At 42.4% G+C, this 26,331-nt stretch overlaps 1 protein-coding gene, 1 long non-coding RNA gene and 2 pseudogenes across 3 annotated transcripts in view; 1 reads left to right on the top strand and 3 right to left on the bottom strand.

Annotated features, from left to right (window-relative positions):
- TMX3 (thioredoxin related transmembrane protein 3) overlaps positions 1-2,500 on the bottom strand; it is a 37,518-nt gene extending 35,018 nt beyond the window's left edge. Inside the window, exons 1-2 of one of the 2 annotated variants that reach the window (XM_039839917.1) lie at positions 2,455-2,500; positions 1,417-1,471 (exon numbers count right to left, since the gene is read on the bottom strand). In XM_039839917.1, the coding sequence (XP_039695851.1) occupies positions 1,417-1,471; positions 2,455-2,500 (101 nt within the window). Of the gene's footprint in view, positions 1-1,416; positions 1,472-2,454 lie in introns of those variants that run through there. The other variant, XM_039839924.1, reaches the window with a different exon arrangement.
- A 279-nt stretch (positions 2,501-2,779) lies between these two features.
- Positions 2,780-26,122, top strand: LOC120584215 (uncharacterized). The gene is made up of 6 exons (XR_005647992.1): positions 2,780-2,988; positions 5,778-5,888; positions 6,972-7,138; positions 14,954-15,022; positions 16,312-16,384; positions 25,999-26,122. It is a non-coding gene; the product is annotated as an uncharacterized LOC120584215 (long non-coding RNA).
- Positions 4,403-4,522, bottom strand: LOC120590533 (uncharacterized; annotated as a pseudogene).
- Positions 15,105-15,223, bottom strand: LOC120590435 (uncharacterized; annotated as a pseudogene).
- Positions 26,123-26,331: the final 209 nt, after the last annotated feature.

Genomic DNA, 26,331 nt, shown 5'->3' with positions numbered 1-26,331 from the left:
TTCTTGAGGAGACTTAACAGGGTCTGGTAACAGGCAGGAGCAGTGAGGACACACTTAGAAATCCGCGTCTGTTTTAGTTTCATTATGAACTATTCTTAACCCCTCAGTGCAGACCGAAGGGATCACTGGGATGGCTGGCAGGGGCTCTACAACCTCTGTAAGGGGGACCAGACATGGTTTTCGGTGACAGGAAACTCATGATGGTGGGCCACATCTGTCAGGGTCCAGAGAGCACCCAGCTGAGGAAGGTGAGGGTCTTGGGTGTCTGCTCATCCCCCGCCTCCTCCTCAGGAAAAGTCACCGCTGTTAGGACACTCTAAAGGAGGACATGTACAGCGACACAGCATAATGAGGTTACGACCCTGCTGACAATGGTTCCCCTTGGAATCAGTGTCCACAAACACTCCACCAGTAGTCCCCGACCCCCGATGGCATGGCTGGCGAAGTGCTGGCGGGGCCCCCACGCACCCCTTCATCCACGCAGCACCGCGCTCCACCAACCGCCCTGCTGCTACGCCAGCTCCGCTGTGCTGAGGTGGCTGTTTAGGACAAGCCAAGCTGAGAGTGACAAGGCTTTATTCACTTCCTGCAGTAATGCAAGCCGAGAGGCACACCAGGTGCCAGCTCCTCAGCTTCTATTTTCCCAAGCAGAACGGCACCAAGGCATAGGTCAGGTGGGCTGGCACAGACAGGAAGCGCGGCACTGCTGAGGAGCACGGAACCGAAGGCTTCTGCCTCCTTGTGCCCCCATGAGCAGAGGGGAGGAGAGGGGAAAGGGACAGGAGGAGAAAGGCACTGAGTCCTAGAGGAGAACAGTGCCTCAGCTAAGCCCCTCAGTAAGGAAGTCTCGGGAGAGGTGCCTAGGAAACGCCGTAGGTGAGGCCCCCCAAAAAGGCAACTGGGCTAGGAATGCAGACGTGGGAGCATGGCTGGCCCAGGAGGCTGGTGCATGACTCCAACATCCTCCAGAGACTGTTGGCTGTGCACCAGGTCTGGGGTGGGAGGGTGGCTCCCCTCTTGAGCCCTGCCAGGAAAAGCCTTACAAGTGCCTGACAGATCACACACAGGGTTTAGGTCTGGAGCAGGACTCAGCTGCTAGAAGGCCTTCTGATGCCCGCAGTGGTGCTGTACTGGATACCTGGACACACTCAAGAGCGATTCAAGCAGAAAAACTAACGCATACAAGGTGAAATGACAAAGTACAGAAAAGCTTGCCACGGTCTTTTTGGTCTTATACCTCAGTAAGATCCTTTTGAGCACAACCTCATTTTGTACATATACTGCACTTAGGACAAGTTTTAGAACAAAATTAGTGTTGTACAAGCACTGGTCATTACTGTCTCTCTTAAAAGATTAGACTCATGTAAACATTCACAGTTGGAAGTTAAGATATTATTTGAAAATATGTATACTCACGATTCATCTAAGTCTTCTACAAATCCTTTACAGAAAGCCATATCGAGTAAAAGAACTGAAAAAAAAAGACAAAACGTATATCAAAAATGCTGATTTACCATTTGACTCGTACTATATGCTTAGTCCCCCATGTTTTTGATTTTTTTAAAGCCTACCAAAAAATTCATCACTGAGCCATCCCAGGGCACAAGTGATGCAAAAGCATCAACACTTCATGTGTTCAATAAATCTTTACTCTGCATGCAACCATATGGTGACAGGCGAGTTACGCTGTAAAATCTAAGACACAGAGGTTGTTTTTAAATATACATTTACTCTCATCCTTTTTCCTCTTCACCCTTCCATCTTTCTGGAATAGAAACAAATCATTCTTCTATATCTCCTTTCTCTCTAGCAGCAATTACCTCTTCGGTATAAACTCAAAATGCCATTCAAAATACCGTCTGTTTTTTCCTTCCAGTTTATAGGCAGCAACAAAGTTCGGCTACACCTCTAATGATTACAGAAGAGCGTGTCACACAGTGGAAATTAAACAGTTGCTGAAGATGGAAACACACCACAGCGCGAACCAGGGTATCTGGTGCTGGCACACAGGGCACTTTTCACACTGCACAAGCCCGACAAGCTGACGTCTGTCCCTGGGCACCCCTCTCTTAGGCCCTGGATGGGTAGAAATTCTTTGGACGTGACAAGACTGAGAACCTAAAGCCGAAGCCAGGTCTGGCTGCTAGCTGGAGGGATGGCATCCCTCATGCATGTCGGTGAGGCGGGCGCTCCTGAAACTTCCTGACACCCCGAGAATCAGACTCGAACGGAAGACGGCCGCATCTTCCCGCGTCGGGAGCAGGTCTCCGTCCGAGACGCGCTGGAGCCAGGACCGCACGGCATCTGCTCAGCCGCGCGGAGCCGCGACGGCGGGGACATCTCGGCGGACTCCGCAGCCTCCCCTACCCGCGGCCACAGACGCTCCGCCCGGGCCGGACCCCACCGGGATGCGGGGACCGCGCTCCCACCCCACCGCCCGCGCGCGGCCTTTACCAGTGGCGCAGAGCCGCAGGACGTCCCTGCGCTTCCGAACCGCCATGGTTGCCACAGGGGAGCGCAAGCCGACTCTGCGGAGCGAGAGGAAGACACCGGGGGCCGCCGCCTGCGCTCCGGAAAGGGAAGCGGGCGCGCGCCAGGGCGGCTCGGCGCTCGGGGCGGGGCGCGGCGGGGCGCGGCGGGGCGGGGCGGGCGGGCCTCCCATTCGCTCCCCGGCCCCCGCCGGCCTCCGCCTCCGAGCATGCGCGGAACCACGGCGCACGCGCAGGGCCGGGGCGCACGCGCAGTCGCCCTCTCACGGCCTTGGCGCCCCTGGCGGCCTCGGGGAGCGTGGGAACCTCGCGTGCGGTCGCCGTCGTGTGAGGGCGGGGCGGCGTGTGTGGCTCGGGGGCGTTTCCGGAAAGTTAAAGACCCGCTAAACTTGAAACTTGAGGTGGACGCTTTCTGACCATGCAGCTTGGGTTTGGATTCTGCCAGATCTTTCTCTCGCTGTGCTGCTCACGTGCTGTGAGCGACTGAATTCCTGGAGAGGTGGGCGTGAGCAGTGGTTAGAAAGGGTAGTATAGAAAGCTCCGTTAACTCATTTTTCCAACTAGAGGAATCCCTTTTAAAAACTTATCTCGAAACCTGAAAAAATGGTTAATCGTGGGATATATTTTTCTCATTTGTTCCTCTATGTTTTCTTTTTGAGATAAGTCAAATACCATAAAATATTTATGTTGCTATCTATTTTCTACACAAAAAAATAATTTATAAAAGCGATATAGTTTTATATGATGGTTTCTGCAACAATGATTACATCTAATTTAGATGAAAAATTTATAGGAAATAAAATACCAAAAGGATTAGATTGTTAGCTATTGAATGTGTGTTATGAGAACAGAAATGAATTGTGATGTCAGCCTTGTTCACCTTAGGTACAAAATTCCAGCAGGCATAAATCTCATAAACATTGCTATGAGATTTGACTAGACTAGAAAATTACTAGAAAGACTAGAAAATTAGATTATAATCTGATACAGAGTAAACCCTAGGTTCCATCCCTTTTATGCATACAGCATAGTATCCAATGCAAACCTTCAGATTCAAATATATTTTTTATTTGAGCATCTAGTTTATTCTAAGAGCTTAACATACATAAATATTTAATCCTCATAAAAGTTATCAAAGTAGAAACTATAGATGAGAATCCAGGGGCTCAGAGATTTTTAGATTAATAACTAAAAATGATAGAGTTGCTATTTGAAACAAAGTCTCAGACTCCAGAGCTGGTGTTCTTTCTGGGACACTGCATTGCCTCTCAGGTTTTCTTCCTGCTCTAGGATAATCTCCCTCCATTTTACCTGTCTTTTTCAATGATCCTATTTTGGCGAATGATACAAATGTAAACCAGTCACATTCCCCGGGAGTTAGGCTAGTAACTTACCAACCTAATATTTTCCATATCCAGCTGGTTGCCACATCTAGCTGCTTCTGTCACCTAAATATCTCTTGCATCTGTCTGCATTTCTCCATCTCTTATCCTCAGGTCAGGTTCTCGTCTTTTCTTGCTTGGGTAATTGAAATAACCTAATTGGGCTCCTAGCCTCTAGTTTCACTTTCCTCCAAACCATCCTGCGCATCAATGGACAGATCGGTGTTTTGAAAATACAAATCAAAACAGATTACTTAAAACATTAATACTTCTCCCTGGAATACAGAGTAAAATCATAGCTATGTGCTATGTACAAGTACTTCCATCAGCTGTTTTCCCTAACTTCTCTCCTGTTAGTCCCGCCCTCCCCTAACTATGCGCATGAGTGACAGCTCCCTGTAGAACTTGCCTTGCTGTTTTCATCTCCTGTACCTTTGGTAAAATAATGTTTATTATGTTAGATTGAATATTATTAGCAAAAACTTCTACGTTGCATTTTCTTTTAAAAAGGATTTTCTTTTTTTTTTAAAACGCTTACAGCACCTGGTCTTCCTAGGTGGTCTCCCATCCAAGTACTACCCAGGCCCAACGCTGCTTAGCTTCACGAGATCAGAGGAGATTGGGCACATTCAGGATGGCATGGCCATAGATGGGGATTTCCTTTTTAAAAAGCAATTTTAGTTTCCATAGCATGTTTTGTGTGTGTGTGTGTAGCATTTTCATCACAGCTTAAATTAGCATGTGGAAGATAACAAAAACCACTGTAGATCTGGATCTGTGCTTTCTAATAGCGTAACCACCAAGCCACTCGTGGCTATTGAGCTCTTGCTATGTGCTACTGTGATGGAGTAACTGAATGTCTACTTTTAGTGCTTAATTTTAATAAGCTTAAATTTAAGACATACTCGATTCAGTTACTGGAAAACTTAAGCATAGCTGAAAAATTTCTGATGAAATTTTAGAGTGTGAAATGTTATATACTGTAAATGTAAAATATACATTGGATTTTGAAGACAGCATAAGAAAGAAAGTAAAATTTCTCAATATTTTATGTTGATTATGTTGCAATTATAATATTGTATTAAAATTAATTTCACCTGTTTGTTTTTTAATGTGACTAGTAGAACATTTAAAATTAAATATATGGCATGCATTATATTTCCATTACATACCACTAAGCTAGCCAATCTTAAAATGCTCAAAAAACCCCAAATTTTTAGTTTTTGTACAGAAAACAGGCTAAATTTACATATGCTAAAAACTTGTGTTTAGTCAGTTCATATTACAATGTGGAATATTTTTAAATAATGAAAAATTTGTGTTTTTCCTGCTTATTTTTCTCCAGTAGTGATGAATTTCCTTGAGATTAGAATGTTCTATATTAAATGTGACTGTTTTTCCAAAACCTTTCAAATGAAACACGTATTAAACATATATATACTTTGTATGAAATGCGTACACATCCTCACCAAAAGGCATGTATGAGGATATTTATAGCAGATTCGCTTGTAATTGTGAAAAACGAAACAACTCAAATATCTAATAGTAAAATAAATAAGCCGTGCCGTACCTCTACAGCAGAATACAGCAATGAGAGAGAATGAACTTCTGGACAGAAAATACACAGATGCGTAGCAGGAACAAAACGTTGAGCAAAAGAAGTGAGCAAACAAAGAAAGATACCGTATGTCACAAGCTCAAAAACAGGCAAATTAAGCAATAGTATTAAAAGTTAAGGGTATGGGTAATGTTTTATTTTTCGACCTGAGCATTAGTTACACATCTTTGAAAATGCGTTGAGCTCTGCCCTTAATTTGTGTATTATCCTGTGTATTGATTCTACCAAAACTTTAAAAGTAAGAATAAAGCTATATGTTTCATTTTTATTTATTTTATTTTATAACAGAATAGTCATTATACAGTGTTAAGCACTGCTTTTCCAATTGTACTAAGCATCGATTACCTGAAGAACTTGACAAAACACAGTTTCTGACCACTCCTTACAGAATCTGAGCTGGTAGGTCTGGTTTTGTGTTTCTCACACGTTTCCAAGCGATGCTGTTGCTTCTGGCCTGCAGATCTCTTTCAGTAGTGTTGAGGGAAGATAAAGTCAGGAAATACTATTCATTTTTAGATTGCTGTGGATAAAATACATGAGCTAAAAAAATAGTTATTTCTTAATGTTATATAATGGTTTTATTGTTCATTTTAAATGACAGTATGTATTTTTAAATGTCTTAGTACCAATTTCTAATATGCTCAATATTGTTAGTATTAAAAAAAAGGTCTCCGAAGTCCTCAATATATTTTTAAGAATGTACAGAGGTCTTGAAACAAAAAGTTTGAAGACAAAGTGAATATTTATAGAACTCTGTATTCAATAAACAGGAATGCATACTCTTCTCTAGTACACACAGAAAAGGCAAAAGAAAATCAGGTACCTAGCTTATCGTAAAGTAAGTCTCAACAGATTGAAAAAAATGTAGTATTATCAATATATTCTCTAATCACAACTCAATTAGATTATAAATCTATAACAGAAGATAAACATATGACCCAAATCAGGAAATATAAAAAAAAAATTATAGATACCATCTTTGTAAAAAATAAAAGTAAATTGAAACTAAAATATACATAGAACTAAATAAAAAGTATGCCTATTACAGTTGTAGGATGCAGCAAAATCTCTTCATTTAGAAATTTATACACATAAATGTTTTTATTTTAGAATAAAAAAAGAATGAATATTAGAGTTTAGTGAACTAAACTCTATCCTGACGAAGAGAAATAACAACAGAAGAAAGGAAGGCATGAAAGATAAATGAGGCCATTCATTTTGTTTTATTTTATTTTGCCAGAAACTGTTTCATGCACTGAAAATGCAGCATTGAACAAAATGGACCCTAGCACAGCTCACTTCCGAGTGGATTATAAGAGTTATCACTGATACAGCATATGTATAGTTAGGCCGTGCTCTAAATGCTTTACATAGATTAACTCATTTAGAGAGAGAACGAAACAAGATACAATAGAGAGATTCAAAGACATCCCGCAGTGTATGTTTTCAACCAACCGGTAAAATGGACAAATCTCGTTACAGTGAATTCAGGAATGGAGTGAGAGCATGGACAGAGAATGAAGAAGTGAGAAAGCATCTGAAGCGGCCAAGAATCAGGGCCCCTTCCAAGAGGCAGGCTGAACCCTTCAGGCCCAGAGAAGGTACAGTCCCAGAGGAGCGGAAGCCAATGTGACATTGGACCAGTTCAAGTAAGACAGCTATACCAACCCTGGAAAAGTAAAGCCCCAGTTAGCTACCTGGGGAAGGCAAAAAAGAGGTGGTAAATCAAGACCCCCTTTCTTACTTCAAGTTTCCAGCCTAAAACAGTCTCGAGGAGATAAAAGAGAAATTTTTGATGGTAAATCTCGTTCAGAATTTTGATTAATAGTAGGACTGGATATTTCCATTATTAGACTGTGTTTGCAACTTAAAGTTAGTTAGAACTATCATTCAAGTGGGATTGTTAGAATTTTCATACAGTGCTGGGGGAAAAATCCCACTCTGAAAAATGTTTAACATGATGAGAGGATGATGAGTTATATTTTAATAATGTTGACAGAAGTGGTATTCAACGTTATTTACATTAATAATATGAAGACCAAAAGAAAGACTTAAATGTAGACAACAGAGGTTAAAATGATAAATAACATCACCTATATATGAAAAATTAAACAAAATCAAAAAGTTATAAAAATATAACTTACTAAGATTGGTTCAGGAACTAGAAAGACAATAATTGGATAGCCATTAAAGAAGCTGAATCATGCCTAGGGCAATACAAAATTACCCTAATTAAGGACATGTTAGATGTAGGTGTGTCGAATCAGAAGTTTGAAATTGTCTCATAGAGAAAATGTGTTGCTATCCAACTTTTATGGAAAAAAAATGTATTACGAACTCTTCCAGAAAATAGAAAAATAGGAAGCACCCCTAGTTTATTCTACAAGGTTAGTATAAACTTTGTAAGAAATTGCACGCGTGACAAAGGAATCATACAAGTCCATTCATTCATGAGCAAAAGTAGAAAATTCCAAATAAAATGTTAACAGACCAGATACAACAGTGCACCCCACCCCCGCAAAAAAAAGATGCAATTGCATTTTTTTTTTTTTCCAGAAAAGCAAGCATGGTTTAACATTAGGGGGAAAAAAGTGATGTAAATTTTCCACAGTAACATAACAGATGAAAAATATGTAATCATTTAAATAAATGTGATAAAAGAATCTGATACGTATTCACTCCCGATAACAGTAAATTAGGAATAGAAGGACAGTCCTTCAGGATGCTTTTCTGAACAGGCTTGTTTCCAGCAGTCTTGTAACTAGCCTGAGCTGTGTCGCTAAGCTCTGATCCCAGTACCGGAAACATGCTGGTTAACACTGCTGCTTCTGTAACTATGGATCCAAGAAGTTTTAGGGTGGTTTTTACCGACTCGTCAGCATTGTTTATTGGTAAGAGCGAGGCTGATGATTTGCAACTGGTCATAGGGAGACCTCCAGAGATCACTACTGTTGAGGCTGATTTTGTAGCAGGAATATGTAAAATATTAAAACAAACAAAGACACACACAGCGAGATTCCTGGACTCTCTAGTTCCAAGGTGTACTGTGTACATATAGGAAGGTGGTTCCTGATTCAAAACAGACAGTGCTTACAGCCATGAACTGTATGGAAGGTACAGGTAGGAGCCTGTACCAGGCCTCCCCAGGCCCCTTGCTGTGAGACAGCCTTTGACAGTGATCCAAATCCTACCGCAACACTGTCGTTATATGGTTTCCTTTCTCTCTAATAAATTATAGATTTGTATTGTTATTTGGGGTCCTAACAGTCTTTCTTCTTTAGCATTCAAACCCTGTCTTAGTACAGTTGACATTAGAGATGGGATTTCTTACAAGACTCTGACTCATTTTTGCTAAAAGTATGGCTTAGGCATTATTTAGAAAAAGGACAATTCTGATAAAGGGGATGGAAATGAACTATTGACGCAGGGGTGGTTGCCAAGCCGCAGTAAATGATTTAAAGTAGCACAGGCTTTGAAATCAGTTACTGATAAGACTTTCCATTGCAACCTAGAAATGAACGCCAGACACTAGCATAATAGAAGACAAGTGCAAACTGATGGCCGGCTGGCTAAATCAATTTTCTAGCTGCTGCTTTTAGTGTTAGCAAAAGTGAGAGTTCAGAATCTCCTTGAGTTGAACCTTATCCTCTCCGGCTGGCTAATGGAGCTCTAACTGAAGGAGCCTGGGCACGCTTAACTTCTGATGCGTGGCCAAGCCCATGAGACACACTACAATAAGGTCATTCAAGTGAGACAGTTGATGACAGGGCAGAAATCAGTAAGGGATTATTCAGTGATGAAACAGTCCTTTTGTAGATTGTCACAAGCAGTTCCTGATGACCTCTGTTAAAATGGCATCTGAGAATTAGATCAGGTAGCAGTGTCTCTGGCTTTGAACACTGTTGAGTTAAGGGAGATGTTCGCACTCGTTGAGGGTGTTCCCTTGGCTGCTGTCTTTGTGGAGATAGGTCAAGGAGAAGTCCTTGCTGCCTGGAATGGATTACAACAGGAGACGTTCACATTAGAGAAGGGTAATTGGTCTGCCCGTCCCTTGTCATTTAAATGTCAGTATCTACTGAAGCTGCAGAAATGCTGCTGATGCAGACAGTGCTGGACTGGCTGCATGATAATGAAATGAGCTCCCCGTGGGGTCCCCCTCACCCAGGTTTTGATAAGAGGTGCCCCACCACCACACACACTATATGCGATACCTCTCGTAGGACCTCAAAAGATGTAAAAGAGGCAGTTTTGGATCTTTTATCTCAGTTTCCTCCTATGAGACTTCACATAATACAGAGGTTTGGATTTTACAAAGGGAAGGAATCAAAACAAGAAAAAGGCAAGAATTCAGGACCTAGTAGTTTGGAAATCTTCAGATGACTAGTTTAAAATGGCATTAAAAAGGAAAATGGCAGAGTGCCCACCAAAACCTTGATAGAATGTGAGAGGAAGCCAAGGAAAAACACTGCCTCTCAAACTTCCCAAGGTCTAAAAAATACCAAAGCAGATATGCTGTCTTGTCCAAGATTAGAGGAATTTCAGATAGAGTAAGACTCATGAGCCCACGGCACTGAGTTCCAAAATGCCCCCTTTTAAAACCGAGGCAAGATAGCAGTTTTCTTTTACTGTAGCTTAAAACAACAGAATTCTGTTATTTTACGTCTTTAGAATTCTGCCGACCACATGTGGCCAGGGAGGAACAGTGTGACATGAAGGGCAGGATCTCCTGACCAAATCCCCATGGGAGAACCCAGGCCTTTTTATGAATGTGTGGGTGGAATGGCCTGCAGATTTTAGGTCACCCAGACACAGGAGCGCTACCTAGGCCTGCTAATGAGCCCATTAGGGGTGATAGAATTAATTTAGGGGAACCAGGAGATACCACTGTAAAAAGAATAAAAATTAAAGTCTCCTTAAAAGTTGAAATATATGATTTAAAAAGATACCATGGGGGTGTCTCCTTTTACCTGAATATATAATTAGTATGGTTGTAATGATTGGTTAAAAATTCCCCACTCTGCTGAGAAAAAATACTTGTAGATCTGCCCTATACCCAGTCCTAATTGGATATGAGTGATGGGAGCTGTTGGAGTACCTCAACCGACTGGAACAGTTAATCTAAAGATGCTGTCATATGCTTAGGGCAATACAAAATTACCACCCTAATTAAGGACATCTTAGGTGTAGGTGTGTTGGGGCCACATACTCAACAATGACCTGCTGATGCCCTTGAGGAAGATGGATAGGTCGTGGAGGCTGACCCTGTGGTGTAGTGGACCCCATTTCATAGTAACTCTAATGCTTGTCCAGATTGTTCAGCTGCTAAACAGAGTATTTCAACAGGCGAAAGGTGACTGGGATTCTGTGGTTGACCTAGCCAATGGTTTTTTTTCAATAAGTGTTGCCAAGGAGAGTCAACAGCAACGTGCATTCATGTAGAATGGTTCTCAGGATGCATCTACCTCAAGAATAAATGAACTCCGCTGTGTATTGTCTCAATTTACTGAGACGTATCTAGTACCATACAGCTGTACAGGGTTCTAGTACATGCTCCTGGTGACATTATGATTATTTCTAAAACTGAGAATGAAGCTAAAAGCAACTTTACAATGATCATAAATCATATGGCTGATTCAGGATCGTTAATGAATGCTGAAAAAACCCGGGACCTTGCATAGACTATTTGGGGGTTTACACAGGCTGGAGCATCTTGTGACGCACTGCAGACCGCCAGGAATAAAATGTTCTTGCTCCCTGGTCCACAGACGAAGCAGGAGACCAAATGCCTAATAGGCCTATTTGGCTTTTGAAGAAATCATTTGAACTGTTTAAGAGCACTATTGGGACTATCCATTTAAACAATCTGGACAAAGTCATATGTGATCGGAAACCCGAACAAGAACAAGCTTTGGAGCTGTGGAGGCTGTAGCCCAGGCTTTTTCACGTGGATCATGTGTTACAGTCATGTATGGCGGTGTGGCACCCTGAATGCATCTGCTGAAGACCTAACTCCTCATGGGATGGTATTTGGAGGTGGGAAAGTATTTAGGTTTTGAGGTCATGGGGGCGGGGGCATGATGGGATTAGTGCCCTTACAAGGGAGGAGACAGGATCGCTCTCTCTCCTCCCCCATGTAAGAATACAGCAGGAAGGCCGTCGCCTGCAAGCCAGGCAGAGAGGTCCCATCAGAACCTGACACCCTGATTTCAGATTTTCAAGCTTCCAGAATCATGAGAAGTAAATGTTGTTTAAGCCATCCATCTATGGTCTTTTATCATGGCAGCCTGAGTTGACTAATACAGGATCTAATGCTGAAACAGTATTCTAAATGTCAGCCATCCGCCTTCATGCAGACTCGAGTCTTTGGCAAAAGCCAACAATTGTGGTCAATAGTGACCTCTGCATTTTTGGACTAGAAAATTATCTGATACTGCTCTCTTGTGTTTGTCTTTGAAGGACAGTTACTAGCTAGTATAGGCCATTTATTAAGACTTGTTTAACTGAAGGACATAGAAGTATATCAACTGCTGAAATACTCCTTGTTTCATGGGTAACATCAAAAAACTTTCTGACAAGGAAGGAGATGTTGAGAAGTTCCATCATAATGGAAATAACCGTACGGACGCATCCTGCCATGGTACACAGTGGGACTCCATGTATCCGTGAGCAAGCAGCCTATTTTCCACTGGACCCTCATAAAGCCACCTGAGCATATGCCTGCTGCGGTTATGGATGGGCCTCGAATTTTCACTAATTTCCCAAGGATGTAAGGGAACTGGCCTGGTTCACAGGTGGCAGTTCCAGAGTGGAGTGCCACAGGGAAAGCAGCTGTCCGGTGTCTAGCAGATGGTAAGCTCCTCACAGAAAAAGGCAAAAGCAGGTCAGCAGCCTGTGGGCTGAGTCAGAGGCCCCGTTTCTGGCAGTGAAAACTGGACACAGAATCTCCACCAGCCAGTGCGTATTGACTCTTGGACTGGTGCTTCTGGGCTCGCAATTTGGCCTGGCAGGTGAGCCGTAGAGAACTGGACATTAAACCCCGTGTCAGGTACCGCTTTTGGGGATGACTGTAGCCATTCTGAGCGTGTATCAAAGTGGAACATTCTCTTGCTCAGCAAAGAACCCCTCTAGTTTCTGAAGGTGGCTGGAATCATGCTGATGCTCTAGTTCTGTCTCTCAAGGTGGCAAAGTGGGTCCATGACGGTAGTGGACATGCTGGGATTCAGGCCATGCAGTGGTGGACTGAACGGTGACATGCCACTAGGCTCTGCCGAAGCTCACGTTGCTAATAAAGTGATGCTGCTTGCCAACAGGAAAGGCAACATTTGCGACTGTCTTTTGGGAGAAGGTCCTGCACATAGCAGGCAAGCAGACCATGCTGGCTCTTCTCCTGTTTCTCCAGGAGGTCTTGGATGGCGTGTACAGGCGTGCTGCATAATCTTGATTTGGCTTTTTATACCTGCAACTGAAGCCAGTGTTGCTAATACTACCTGAGGATTGAACAATGGCAGAAACAAAAGTATGGGGCCGGTTTGGTCCCCCTAGTTGCATTCCTTAGATCAAAGTAAAGCTTTAAACCCGTGCACCAAGAATATGTTGCAGCTGTGCTACCAAATTATCTAAGGAGCAGCTGGCATGACCTGGAGAAGGCAGATCAACCTAGTCTGTTTCTTGCCTTGAGCAGCCTCATCCATTTACATCAATGCACCCTGCAAATTTATCATTTTCTGTGGGTGTGATCATGCTCAAAGGGTTGGGAAATACCAGGATACATAATTGAGATTAATAACTTATAGCAAACGTTATTGCCAAGGTAAAACAAAATAGGAAAATTTCCTTTAATATCAGTAACTAGGTAAGAAGTTTATTACTATACCTATTAAATATTGCATTTAAAGTTCTGGCTTGTGTAGTAAAATAAGGAAGAAAAAGGGATGGCATAAGGATGGGAAGTAAACTGTCATTAATTATAGATAAGACTGTATTTTGAAAAAGTTAAAAAACTCATGCAAATTATTAGCGCTAACAAAGTTTACCAGAGTGGGTAGGTATAAGATTACTATGCAAAAATTAACTGTATTTCTTTGGAATGATGAAAAGAAAACATACATTTAAAAAACATTAATATTATTAAAAAATGTTGCCGTGTGTGACAGCCATATGGATTATAAACATTATTTAAATAAGCTAAAAAGACACCAATAAACTCAACATCACACAGTTATCTGTTATCTATAGATTATCTATAGACTCAAGGGCATGTCATTGAAAATCTTGTTTTTTTAAGGACTTTGACATGCTGATTTAAACGTTGTATGGAAGAGCCAACATCCAAGTCTAGCCAAGACATTCATACAGAAAAAGAGTAAGGTGAAAAAACTTATTCTTCTGGACATCAGCACTTAAAGCCATAGAAATGACGATGATTTGATGCTGGCCCAGAGACAGACAAAGCGACCAATGGACTAGAGAGGCAGCTCAGAGACATGCATAACAGATCACACGGGAGCCAAGAACGGATTGAACTGAGACAATATCCGTAAAGACAAAACAATTGATTTGGATCCAAATCTTACACGATTGACATAAATGAATTCTAGTAAGAAAGAAGACAAATGAACAAGCAAGATATTAATTTCTTTAGAAGAAATGTGTGAGAATACCTTTGATATTGTGGTGAAGAAAAGAATTTCTAAAACATATGAATTGCTAGTCAGAAGGAAAAGACTGATACATTTGTTGAAAGGACACCGTCGAGATAGTAAAGTGAATAACAACCAACAGAGCTGGAACTGTTATGTGCAACATATATAATTAAAAAAGGATTAGTTAATAAAAAAAAATCAAGGAAAAATTGATTAAGAAAAAATGAAAAATGCATAACATAACAATGAGCAAAATATATAACAACTGTTTTACAGAAGAGGAGATATTAAACAATATGCAAAGATGCTCCATGCCATTAAAATATGTAATTCAAAGTAAGACCTCATTTACATACTATTTGATTTTCATTTTGTATGTGGTTGAGGAACACCAGCAGTTCTCATACTGTTGATGTGCGTAAAATTTATAAGACTACAGTCCACCTAAGTTTCTCTTAGATGTTTTAATATTACATATAAAATGTAAGATTTTATCTAAATAAATTCCTTGATTATGTATTTCAGATGAGATGTAAGGCTGTCATCATTACAGGTCAGATTCTCTTACCCATTACAAATACAAAACTACAAAAATGTCAATGCTTTATTTTCTTTTCTTTAGAAATATCTATGTTTATTTCTAAATCTCCCTAGGGTCGAAAGGTGCCAACCCAATTATAGAAGGCAATTAATATTCCAGTTAATTAGATTATTCTGGAGATTTAGACCAAGAGGATAATTTAAATTCTTGTCTGTAACCTTGAAGAAACACTTTGAACCTTATTTTTAGTTATTATGCCAATTTTTTCATGATTTCAACAGAGGAGCGATTCACTCACTTGGTAATTTCATCTGCTCACAGAAGTTTGCCGCTGCACCGAGGACAAGCAGGTTAGAACATTTAGATCTGTAAATACCTTTTCCTCTGAGCTTTAAGCACTTGTAAACATAATGCAATCTTGCATTTTTTTTACGCTTACAGCACCTGTTCTTCCTAGGTGGTCTCCCATCCAAATAGTAACCAGGCCCGACCCTGCTTAGCTTCTGAGATCAGACGGGATCGGGCTTGTTCAGGATAGCATGGCCATAGACCATATGCTTAAAAGTATGCAAACCTTTCTGTTTTCAATGATAGCACTCATATGTCTCCGTCAGCCTGGATTCCACACTTATGAGGCCATTCCCCTGAGTCATAAAACGCCATTTAGATTATATATTTAATATTTACTAGAGGCCGTATCATTCATCAATATGATAAATGTGTCAACGATACCAAAAGGACTGAGTAATAAGATCCAATAGGAATATATTCTGAACTCTTGACTTTCTTCGGCATATTTAAGTATTTATCTTTTTGTATATCGTGGAGTCAAGACTTTAGTAGATTTACTGTATTTTAATTAACCACAATCGTTATTCCATTTTGGATGCCCATATTGTCACAATCAAACCTCTAGAATTTGGTTCCTGTGTCCTTTTGACCTGATTTTACTAACCCTTGAATAGAACCTTGGCTTCTGATAAAGAAGCCCTGTTTTCTCTTTTACCTTCCTTCTCCACATGGAATCAGTTATCCCTCCAAAACACACTGATTCCTTTTTATAGAAAATTGCTTATAAAAACTATAATCTGGGCTTCACGCTTACATTATTAGTCTGAGGTGCCATCGTCTCTAGGTCATGTTAGTAGACAGGGAGGTACAATTAATTTTATTAATTGTTACATGTGTGTTATGTATATGGGAGTGCCTGCTCATTGTATAATCTGCTACACATTAATGTTAATTCGGGTATATATCATTCGTTAAATTCATTTGGAGGGAAGCGCTTCAAAGAGACAACTGCGCTTAAGACTGAAATCTCTGAATGCCATTTCCCTTTTAATAAAAGTTCAGAAAATTATATGAATCAGTGTAGTCCGAGCTCTTTTTGAAGGAAATTCTTTTATATAAAACTGTGATTATATCTCATATCAAAGGAGAATAGTTTACAGCTTTCCAAATTTAACTTTTATAGTCTATTCAATATGTCTTGTTCTTTTCCAAATAGAAATAATTTCTCAGTTTTCTGAGTTTAGTATTCCGGGATGCTCTGAGGAACTTTCTCCATTTTGATGTATGTTCAAGTACTCAAACGTTCTAGTTCAGAGTGGCAGTTAATTTCAGTAACATTCTGTTTCAGGGAAGGAATCTTGAACCTCTTTCATGTGGGCCAGAGTCTGGAGTACAAGGCTTTTACAAGTACCCTCTGTAGTGTAAGTATTTCTAGTATTTGTAGGGAAGACCCCACTCAGGTCTCATGAAATAATTATACCTTGAGGTCTTATTCCCCTGAGTGGGCATTTGGCCTTTCTTGAGGGCTTTTCGTAGGAATGTCTCCTGGTTATCTTTCTTTCGTAACTCTCACCTGACCACAGATGACATGATTTCATCTATTCAGGGTTGAAGTTTTCCAGTTTTGTCTTAAATGTTTCAGGATGTCATGGCTCACAGAACCATGGACAGTTTCAGGGAGGAAGAAATTTTCCTGTGCCCTTCTAGTTTCTTCTGGCTGGTCGAATAATTAAATAACAGAAGATGTTAATGGGATGTACATATGGGATGTAATATGTAGATATGGGAACCTGTGTACATTAGGCAGAAAGTTAAGTTCTAAATGGCATTCTGAGCTAAAGATGAGAGAAGGCACCTCGGGGCTTCAGAGTGGGGGGAGAGGTTGTTGGCAGGATGATGAGAAGAACAGATGTTCAGTAGTTAGATGTTTGCCCTGCCCTGCAGATAGCTTATAAAAAGTTATTTCTGGTGACAACTCTTCTTATGGGCCAGGCCCCCACTTTAAATTCTTTAAGGGGAGAGGTACAAGTTTCTCATGAGCCTGCAGGATCTCGATTGCTTTCAGCTCAAAATAATCTGTATACCAGTGTAGCACATCTTAGGGAGTCCTGTTCTGAACCCCTTCGGTAGAAGACTGGAACTTCAAGTCATTCCTGCCATGCCAGCTACAAACTAAGACCAGGGACCATGACAGGTTAACAAGAGTGGAAGGACCTTGGACTGAGAAGCTCCCACAGGGTGACCTAGCCTAGGGACATCCAATTTATAAGAACAACGTAGAGATGTAAGAGCTGGGGAAGGTTTTGTGGAAGCTAAACAGACTTAGTTTATGATCCTCATGTGAACTCACAAGTCTTTCTGAACTGAAGCAGCCCAGAGCTGGAGCCAGAGCCAGCCAGGACAGTGAAGGGGAGATAATGAGATGGGTCTGACAGTAAGACACCAAGGACAGACCTCTCGCATATTCTGTCCTTGTCCTGGAAGATAAGACCCCAGACTCAGAACTGAAAATGTGTTGTTCATTAAGAAACACATGAGAAACTCATAAAGGAAAGGGGAGGGATACACATCACATGTTGCTTACTTAATACATCAAAATTACTAACCTGGTAAGTCCCCTTGAGAATCACAGTACCTGTGGTCAACACTGGAGCAGACGGAAGAGAGGACATTGCGATTTCCACCAAGGGAGAGACAGGCTGAACTTCGAGTCATAAGTTAGGACTTGAAGGTCTGCGAAAGAGGCCCCGAAAATATAGATTTCAATGGGGCTGTAATGCTTTTCTAAGGAAATATTAAGGATCTGTCATTTTTTTGAGACTATCTGGCTCAAACTACTGGCTGCTTAGGGTCCAAGTTCTCCATAGTTTGGCTTTGCCAAATAAACCCTTCCATTCTTGAAGCAAAGTAAATTTGCATTTGTTGTGGCACATGGCATGCCAGGCACATCACACGTGTTGGCATATAACGCATTTTTAACAACTTCAACTGTTACGAATCGATAACTGTTACAGATGAGTAAACTGAGATTCAGGAAATAAACTATACTGATTATTTGCCTGAAATGAGAACTTACTTAAGTGACCTTCCAACTAATCTCTGTAAGTTCAATTATTAAAAAGGAAATTGATATTCGACTGCACGTGTTTACTCCATATTGTGATGATATTTTCCTCTTGTTTCTATCTGCCTAGAAGGTCCGTTAGGTTTGAATTTTTTTTTTGTTATTTACCTGCTGGAACCATGTGTTTGAGAATCAAAGAGCTAGGTCTGAGCAGCCGACCAATTTGACCCAAGTTCTGTCTGCCTTTCCCAGGAGAGGTTCCAGATCCACATGCAAATAGAGAAATAACAAAGTCCATGCTTTATTTATAGAGATTTATTACGGACAAAGCCTCGCTCTCTGAGACAAGATTTTGAAAGCGTCTAGAGTATCTTTGCAGAGAAACCCACAAAGACGCTTAAAAAGTCCGAAAGCCCTTTGCAGTGGTTGCTATGGCAGCGAAAGGAGACCTGTCCTCTGGGAAAGGCAGGAAAGAACAGTCACCTGCCCCCAGGGTAGGTGCTTTCAGGGCTCATTAGGAGGCCCAGGGCTCTGCAAAGTCGACACTAGGGACATGTCTGTGTGTCGGTGCGTTCATTACATCAGAGGTGTGGAGATGAGTCAGGACAGCGGGGTCTTTAAAGTCCAAACCACATTTTCCAGTCAGCGCGGTTCAGTCAGTTTTGAATGCCACGGGTTTGACAATAGCAAGAGATTACTCTCATTACCTGGCTTAGGGGGAAACGTTATGCATCCCATATATTTGAACCACAAATGGGAATCCATAAATGCCAAGGATTTTATGTGTGTCACAATTTTAAGTCTATTTTAGATTTAACGCAAAGCCTCCTAATTCAGGATTCTGAAAGTGAGTTCCTCACATTTATTTCCTCTCAGGCTTTGATAAATGTCCACGTTTTTAGATATTTTTTCAGCCTAGATCGTAACCATTTAAGTGCATTTCTGGAAAAAACAAAACAAAACAAAACACTTGATCATTCATTACCATCCTCTAGACATTGTCCATCTATTTTCCACAGCTTGGCAGAGCAAAGACAGAGTGTGCGAAACGCGCAAGCACTTAGTCGATTCTCCTTCTTTCTCAACCTGTTGATACTTTCTAGAATTTAGAACCGAGTTCTTATGGATATTAGTTTGAATTTCTTTGGGATTTGGTGTTTTCGCTTTATGATGACATGTGAATATCCTTTCCATATCTCTTGGAGCAACTCATGTCAGTATTTACTTCATGAAAGTTTATAAAGGACTCCTTTGTGGAAAAAAAAGTCTGACGCTTCATATTGTCGACATATTTTTATTGTAACGGCGTATTTAAAAGGACATTTGCTTGGGCATATATTTTTATATCTGAAATTCTTTCCTTAAATACTGAAAAAGCATACTACTCCTCGTTCCCTTGCATGCATTTTTGAAGTGCTGTCTCATCCTTCTGATCCTTATTTCTTTGCAGGTGATCTGCTCTAACTCACTGTAAGCTTTATAAATTTGTAACCTAGGTTAATAATATATGTTATTATAATCTCTAACTCACTGTAAGCTTTATAAATTTGTAACCTAGGTTAATAATATATGTTATTATAGAGAGATTATAGAGAGATTATAATAGATAACTATGTATTATATATAGATGATAATATTATAATACGTAAATTTTATAATCTATGTCTTTGATGTTCTTAAATTTACTTTAGCATTTCCAGGTATGCTTTTTTTGTGTGTATCCTATTTGGCATTAAGGTCTGGTAAGGAAACTCAAGTACACACACGCCCTGGTTTTCTACACTACTCATACTTCTTACTAGGTGTCTTCACCAAGCTGCAGATTGTCATATGTCCGGAACAGTCCAATAAGAGATACCTTTTTTTGAAAAATAAGATGTGAGATTCAGTATAAACTCACCAATTAGAAACACCTAATATTGTAAGATCTGTGTTGCTCACAATAGTTTTAACTAAACATTTTTTATCCGCGAATTATCTACTTATTTATATGAGTATAGTTGGTATACAATATTATATTAGTTTCAAGGGTACAATATAGTGAATTGACATTTATATACCTTATGATGCGATCACCACACTAAGTCTAGTAATCATCTGTCACTGTGCAAAATGATCACATTATCGGGTATGTTCCTTTTGACAATCTCTTCTGAAGATTTTACTCCATCCTTAGCACCTTGTGTTAGAGCTCCACTGTGTGGTCGTACGAGGCTGTGCAGGCCGGCTTGTTGGCACTGTTCCTCGTTAATCTTCACTCTTCTCATGAAGTCAGTCAGCTCTTCAGTGACCAGATACACTTTTCTCTAACAACACCTTTATGCCAAATACTCTACCCTTTTCTATGAAACAGATATTTTGTCACTGTATAGTAGAGTTAAACTGGACAAGAATTTTCAGAATTTTAAACACACATGTTTTTGAAATTAGTATTTGTAGTAATGATTCTGAAGGCTGTCCTACGACAAACACTGAGCAAAAGTACAAAGCTCCCAGGGGATGTCATTTTTGAGAAGGCCTGAAATTTAAGGTCATTTAAGATTTGAATCCTAATCACCTTCTATGGGTTCCCACATTTTTAATGACGTGTGGATTTTTACTTAATCAAAAGCAGTGATGATAATCTCAAATATTGAGCCCAAGAATAGCATCTGTAAAACTCAAAGGTCTCCTCCCACCTTGAGAGTGAATTAACGTTGACTGATTAGGAGCCAATGTAAGACCTGCATGATTTATACTGTATTTTTCTAGCATTCTGATCAAAATCATCATTTACGTCATTGCACCAGGCCTGCCACTTGACACTATGTCCTCATGCCGCAAGCTAAGCACGTCGTTCTTACGAAATCTTCTTGATGCCTAGTGCTTGTTGTTATATATGTTCTGTTTTCTTCATTTCGTCCTAGCTGGATGATTTACATCCTATCTAGTTATTTCCGGAGCACTGAAGACCTAAGTTATACAAAACATGAAGTATTTCGGGTTCGGTTCTGAGGCGGGTTCTGTTTTGGTGATTTAGTGAGGGGTGTGCTCTGGGGAAGTGGGGCAGGTCGGGCTTCTAGCTCAGCAAGAACGAGTGTCATCTGGAGACTAGATTCAGACGGGTCCAGGCGGACGCTCCGGAGCAGTGCTGCTGCCCAGAGCAAATACGTGAAACACACTGCGAGCCATGTCTGTAATTTTAAACCGTCTAGTAGCCACATTTAGAAAGGTAAAAAGAAACAGATGGTTTAGACACATTTTACTTAAACCAGTACAGCCAAAATATTGTCATTTCAGCATATATCCGTATTAAACACATCGATGAGAAATCTTATGTTCTTTTTGATACTAAATCTTCAAAATCCAATGTGTAAACAGTGTATCTCGTTTCAAGTGTTCCATAGCCACATGCGGCTAGTGCCACCATAGACAACAGCAGCTCTGGGGCATCGGTTGCATGAAGGTTGGCGTTAGCTTAAGGCAAAATACTCAAGCTTTGCATCTCCCGCCTGTGGCAGTCGCTTGTTGGCTGTAACCTGGGCCCAAAGGCGCGCTGGCTCCTGATTGGCTGAGGGCGGCTCACAGGCGTCGTCTGTGAGTTTGGCCAGCAGCGATGGGGATGGGTGGGGCTGCCAGAGAGGGGATCTGGGCCCCCAACAGTGTTTTCCGCAGCCCTGGGCGCTGCTCACGTTCCTTGCTGTCACATCCAGGTCGTCAGTGCAGGCTCTGATTCTCTGGGATTTCAGGTGGTCACGTTTCCTGGGCACACTGCAAGGGGAGAGGGCATGGAACCCATGGTAGCCTCTACCTCAGCGCTGGACCCAGCGCTGGCGCTCACACCCAGGGGGCCAGGCCAGCTGCGGCATAGCTCAGTGGGCTGACCCGGCGAGACGACGAGCCAGGCACTGAAGTCCTTCCTCACGGGGAACCGATGCTTCTCTGAAACGGCCTGTTTCGGTGCAGTCCCGGGACACCGGGGACATGAGTCTCAAAGAGGGAAATAGAAACGACGAGGTTTTGAACACGGTGAATGGCATAGAATTGTGCTACAGATGAGACTCGGGGGCAGGCTGACCTGTACTGCGAATGTCTCAGCTTCAGTCAGGCAGGTGTGTTCTGTATTTGGCCATCCTGAAGAAAAAGAAAGGACCGCCATCCAAAATTTGGTTCAGATGTCAAGAGTGATGACAGCATAGACACACAAAGATGGTACAAAACAGTTGATCGCTCACGCAGTGAGGCTTACCAGTGAGAGCAGGGTTGATGGTCACAGCAAATCCCCAAACGGCTTGGGAGGCAGGCGGAGGAGACTGGCATGGGGTTTCGCTATGGTTGGTGGGTACGGCCAGAGTTGGGGACCCTGCAGGTGTTTTAAAGTCCCCGCTGGTGCCGAAGGAGGGAGCACCTGACATTCTCTGCTTTCCCAGATGTGGGGCAGGAGCAAAAGAGGGAGGCCTGAGGCTCAAAACCTGCCAGCGGTCAAACATCCCCAAACAGAGTCGGACTGTGCAGGCAGACCTCAGAGATGCCGTGGAGTCCGGCCCAGACCACTGCAATAAAGCAAGTCTTCTGGCGGGTGGAGGGTCTTGCCTTCCATTTGTGAAAAATGCAGCATCTGCGAAGCGTAATAAAGCGAAGCGCTATAAATTGGGGTATGCCCATATGCGTTTCCTTGGGCCGCTGTAAGAAATGACCACAAACCAAGGGCTTAAGATGACAGAAATCTACTGCCACAGTCCCGGAGCCTGGAATTCCAGGATCGTGATGTCGGCAAGGTCGGTTCCTTCTGGGGCTCTGAGGGAAAACCGTTTCCTGCCTCTTTCCGAGGCTCCGCTGGCCGCTGGAGCCCGGGGCATCACTTGGCTTGTGGGTGCGTCACTGAGATCTCTGCCTCTGTTCTCCCGCTGCGTCCTCCCTGGGCCTCTGTCCCTTCTCTCCTCAGGAGGGCGCCATCTTGCTGGCGTAAAGGCCCACCCTGCTCCAGTGTCACCGCGTCTTCACACGCACCTGGAGCACTTCTGCAAAGCCTTGGTTTCTGGACGAAGCCACATCCGGAGACACCAGGGGCTCAGGCTTTAGTATGTCTCTTTAGTGACATGATTCAGCCCACACAGAGGGTAATAGAGTTTATAAAGTGCTGTCTAAGTTCTGAGCCTGAGGATTAGTTTGTTTTCTGATGGTTTTCAACTGGCGTTACGGGTTAGACAACTCAGCCCGACTGTGTGGTCAGAAGTCTACTAAAAATGTCCCCTAGATCTCCTGCCTCGAGCTCTCTGCAAGCTCACCTGGATGCACCTTGGGTGGAAATGGAGCAGAAAGGTAAGGTCCAGTCTGGGTGGTGGGCGTGTCCAGGGTTAACATAATCTTCTGACTGATTTCGGGTCCTCTTGAGACAGAATCAACACTCACAGGTTTTGGATTGTGGAAGTTTTACAACGTGTCTGGAAACAGTTTGATATTCCTCTCATGAGAGTTGGGGATTGTCCCTTCCTCCCGAATCTGGACGTTTCCAGTGACCCGCTTGTGAAGAATAGAATGCAGCAGAAGTGATGTGCCTCAATCCGGGGACTGCGTCAGGAGGAGCCCCACGGCTTCGTCCGGTCGTCTCGGGCCTCCTGTCTCAAGCCTGGAGCTACTGTCTAAGACGTCCAGCTGCACCGAGGTCTCCAGACTCTGACGAAGCTCAGGCCCCCTGGAATGGCAGCGTAGCGCCCTGGCCAGCGGCACCAGCTGAGGTCCCATCCGACAGCCCCTTAGTGATGTTCACCAGACGAGTGCGCGAAGACGTCTTCAGTGGCTCCCCACCGGTTACCCCCAGCTGCCAAGTGGCCCCGGTGAAGGCCCCAGAGAAGGTGCAGCAGAGACGAGACACCCACAGTGTCGTTCTGTGAGCGTGGACACGCCGCTGCTGTTGCCACTGTTTGCAGTGATCGGATCTGCACAGCTGCAGCCAGCGCTCGACTCAGAGTCTGTCCAAGGGAGTGGTCAGTGGCATCGGGATGCAGTCAGGCAAAGGTGACACGGGACATCCGGATTGGCGTTTGTTTTCCTTCCTCTAGAAGAATATACAATGCTGTGGGCCATGGGGTTGGCCCAGTGAGCTAAGAGAATGAACGGCTGAGCAATGTTGGGATAGACCTGTCCTTCCCTGTTGGGATAGACCTGTTCTTCCCTGCTGGGATCGACCTGTCCTTCCCCTCTCTTAGGAGGTGAGATTTCTCTTCGGTGACCTTCTCCGTCGCTCCCCACGAGATGGGGGTGGTGGTACCGCAGTGGCGAGACGTTTGAGAAGAGAAACCTGGTTCATCAGGTCCTCTGCTCCACTCTTGGGCGCCAGCCGGGCCGCAGGCAACCCACATCCTCTGCGCCGTAGACCGTGTCGTCCGCTTAGGGGGCCTGGTCCTTGTAGGAAGACACGCGGCCTTCTAGCTGCTTCTGCGACTAGGACTAATTCTGCAGATCAGGGAGCTCATTTCACCGCCTACCGGGTGCTGCCTCCTACAACTTACGTTTGTGGAAGATAAAGATGATGGTTTGTCCTCCGAAGGCCTTATTCCCAGCCTCATTTTTAGTATGTTCAGAACTCAGGTGGGGATGAAGGGCGCCACTTATTGGGTTTCCTTATGGTGCCAAAACAATTCATCTGTATTTCTGTCATCCATTCAATTATATTGTTTACAGTCGTGTAAGTTATCTAACACAGCAGAGAGTAAATCTTCAATGTTTTTACTAACTTATAGCAAATTTAAAAAATATATATAATGTATGACATCTTGTCCTAATCCTTAGAAATAGACTCCAGATGTACGCTTGGAAACCAGTCACTCAATATGTCACTACCATATTAAGAGCTTCTTTCAAAGGAATCAAACTTTGCATAATTTCTGGATTCTTAGCGTTACCTTTACTTTAACTGTCTGAATGCAATTTATCACCTGAAGAGGAGATAAAACATTTGGAGATTACTAAAAAAACACTTTAAGTGTTTTCAGCTGGGAATCCTATTCTAATACAAAAATTTCAAAGGGCTGTTGGAAGATTTATTAACTTTTTCTCAGAGAGGAATCTTAAACAGTTTGTTACTCAATGCGATACACTTCTTTTCTAATCCAAACCACACTGGGATCACACAAAGGAATGGCCGAGTCCCTCGTCACTGAATTTCTGAGGACAGTGATGGTATGCTTCAGGACTGGCGATGGCCCAGCGTCTTCTTCTCTGGCCTTGAGAAAAATACAATCTTGAAACTTTTATCTCTGCGGGTAAAAATTTTTGTCTGAAGTTCTCCTACTGAGTTTTTGGTTTTATATTCCAGTCCTGTGAAAATTAGCCCATAAATTAGCTGTTTTTTTTTCTCTTTAACTGCACAGAATCTGTATCATTGCAAGGTTACCGTTATGAGTCAAAGGTAAATTCATTGAGAATGTCATGTATTTGGGGAGTTAAGTAATTTCTTGTGCTTAGAGCAGAGGAATTGGAAGAATGTGGAGTTGTCACTATGATCAACTTCACATAAAATACCAAGGAGCTTGGACTTTATTTATTTGATAAACAGTGGGGAACCGTTGAAGGTTTTTAAGCAACAGAGCAACCTGGCGGGGCTTACGTTATTAACTAGATTACCGTGGAGTCGTGTGTAAATGAATTTGTGGAGGCTCATACCAGAGTGAGTCGAATACCCATATGAGAAAAATGAAATTGGACTCCCACGTCACATCTTAAAAAAATTCTGGGTGGACTACAGGTAGGCATATAAAAAGCCAAACTAAAAATCGTTAAGTCGATAGATAATATCTCTGCATGGCAGGATAGGATTTCTTAAACAAGACATAAAAATCTTTAACTACAAAGAAAAAAAAATATTGATAAACATTATTATTAAAAACCTACCAGATTTTCAGTAATTAAAATTTTGTCAGCACCTTGTATTGTCAACACAGGCTACCATAATAAAATACTGGGTGGCTTAAACAAGAATTTATTTTTCAGAGTTCTGGAGACCGGGAAGTCCACTATAAAGGTGCTTGCTGATGAGGTTCCCAGTAAGAACCTCTTCCCGGCTCGCAGATGGCTGGCTGCCTTCTCACTGTGTCCTCACGGGCGGAACGAGAGAGAGGAAGCGAGTTCCCTGGTGTCTCTTCTCATAAGGACACTAGTCCCTTCATAAGGGCCCTGCCTTCATGCCCTCATCTAAATCGAATCACCTCCCGAAGACTTTATCTCCAGATGTTATCATGTGGGGGGTTAGGGCTTCAACATGAATTTTGGAGGGACACAATTTAGTTCCTAGCACACCTGTTTTCCATTTTATGCCCCTCACTC

This window comes from Pteropus medius, unplaced genomic scaffold, assembly GCF_902729225.1.
Source record: "Pteropus medius unplaced genomic scaffold, Ma_sr-lr_union100, whole genome shotgun sequence".
NCBI classification, from domain to species: domain Eukaryota; kingdom Metazoa; phylum Chordata; class Mammalia; order Chiroptera; family Pteropodidae; genus Pteropus; species Pteropus medius.
This window is presented reverse-complemented; position numbering and strand designations above follow the sequence as displayed.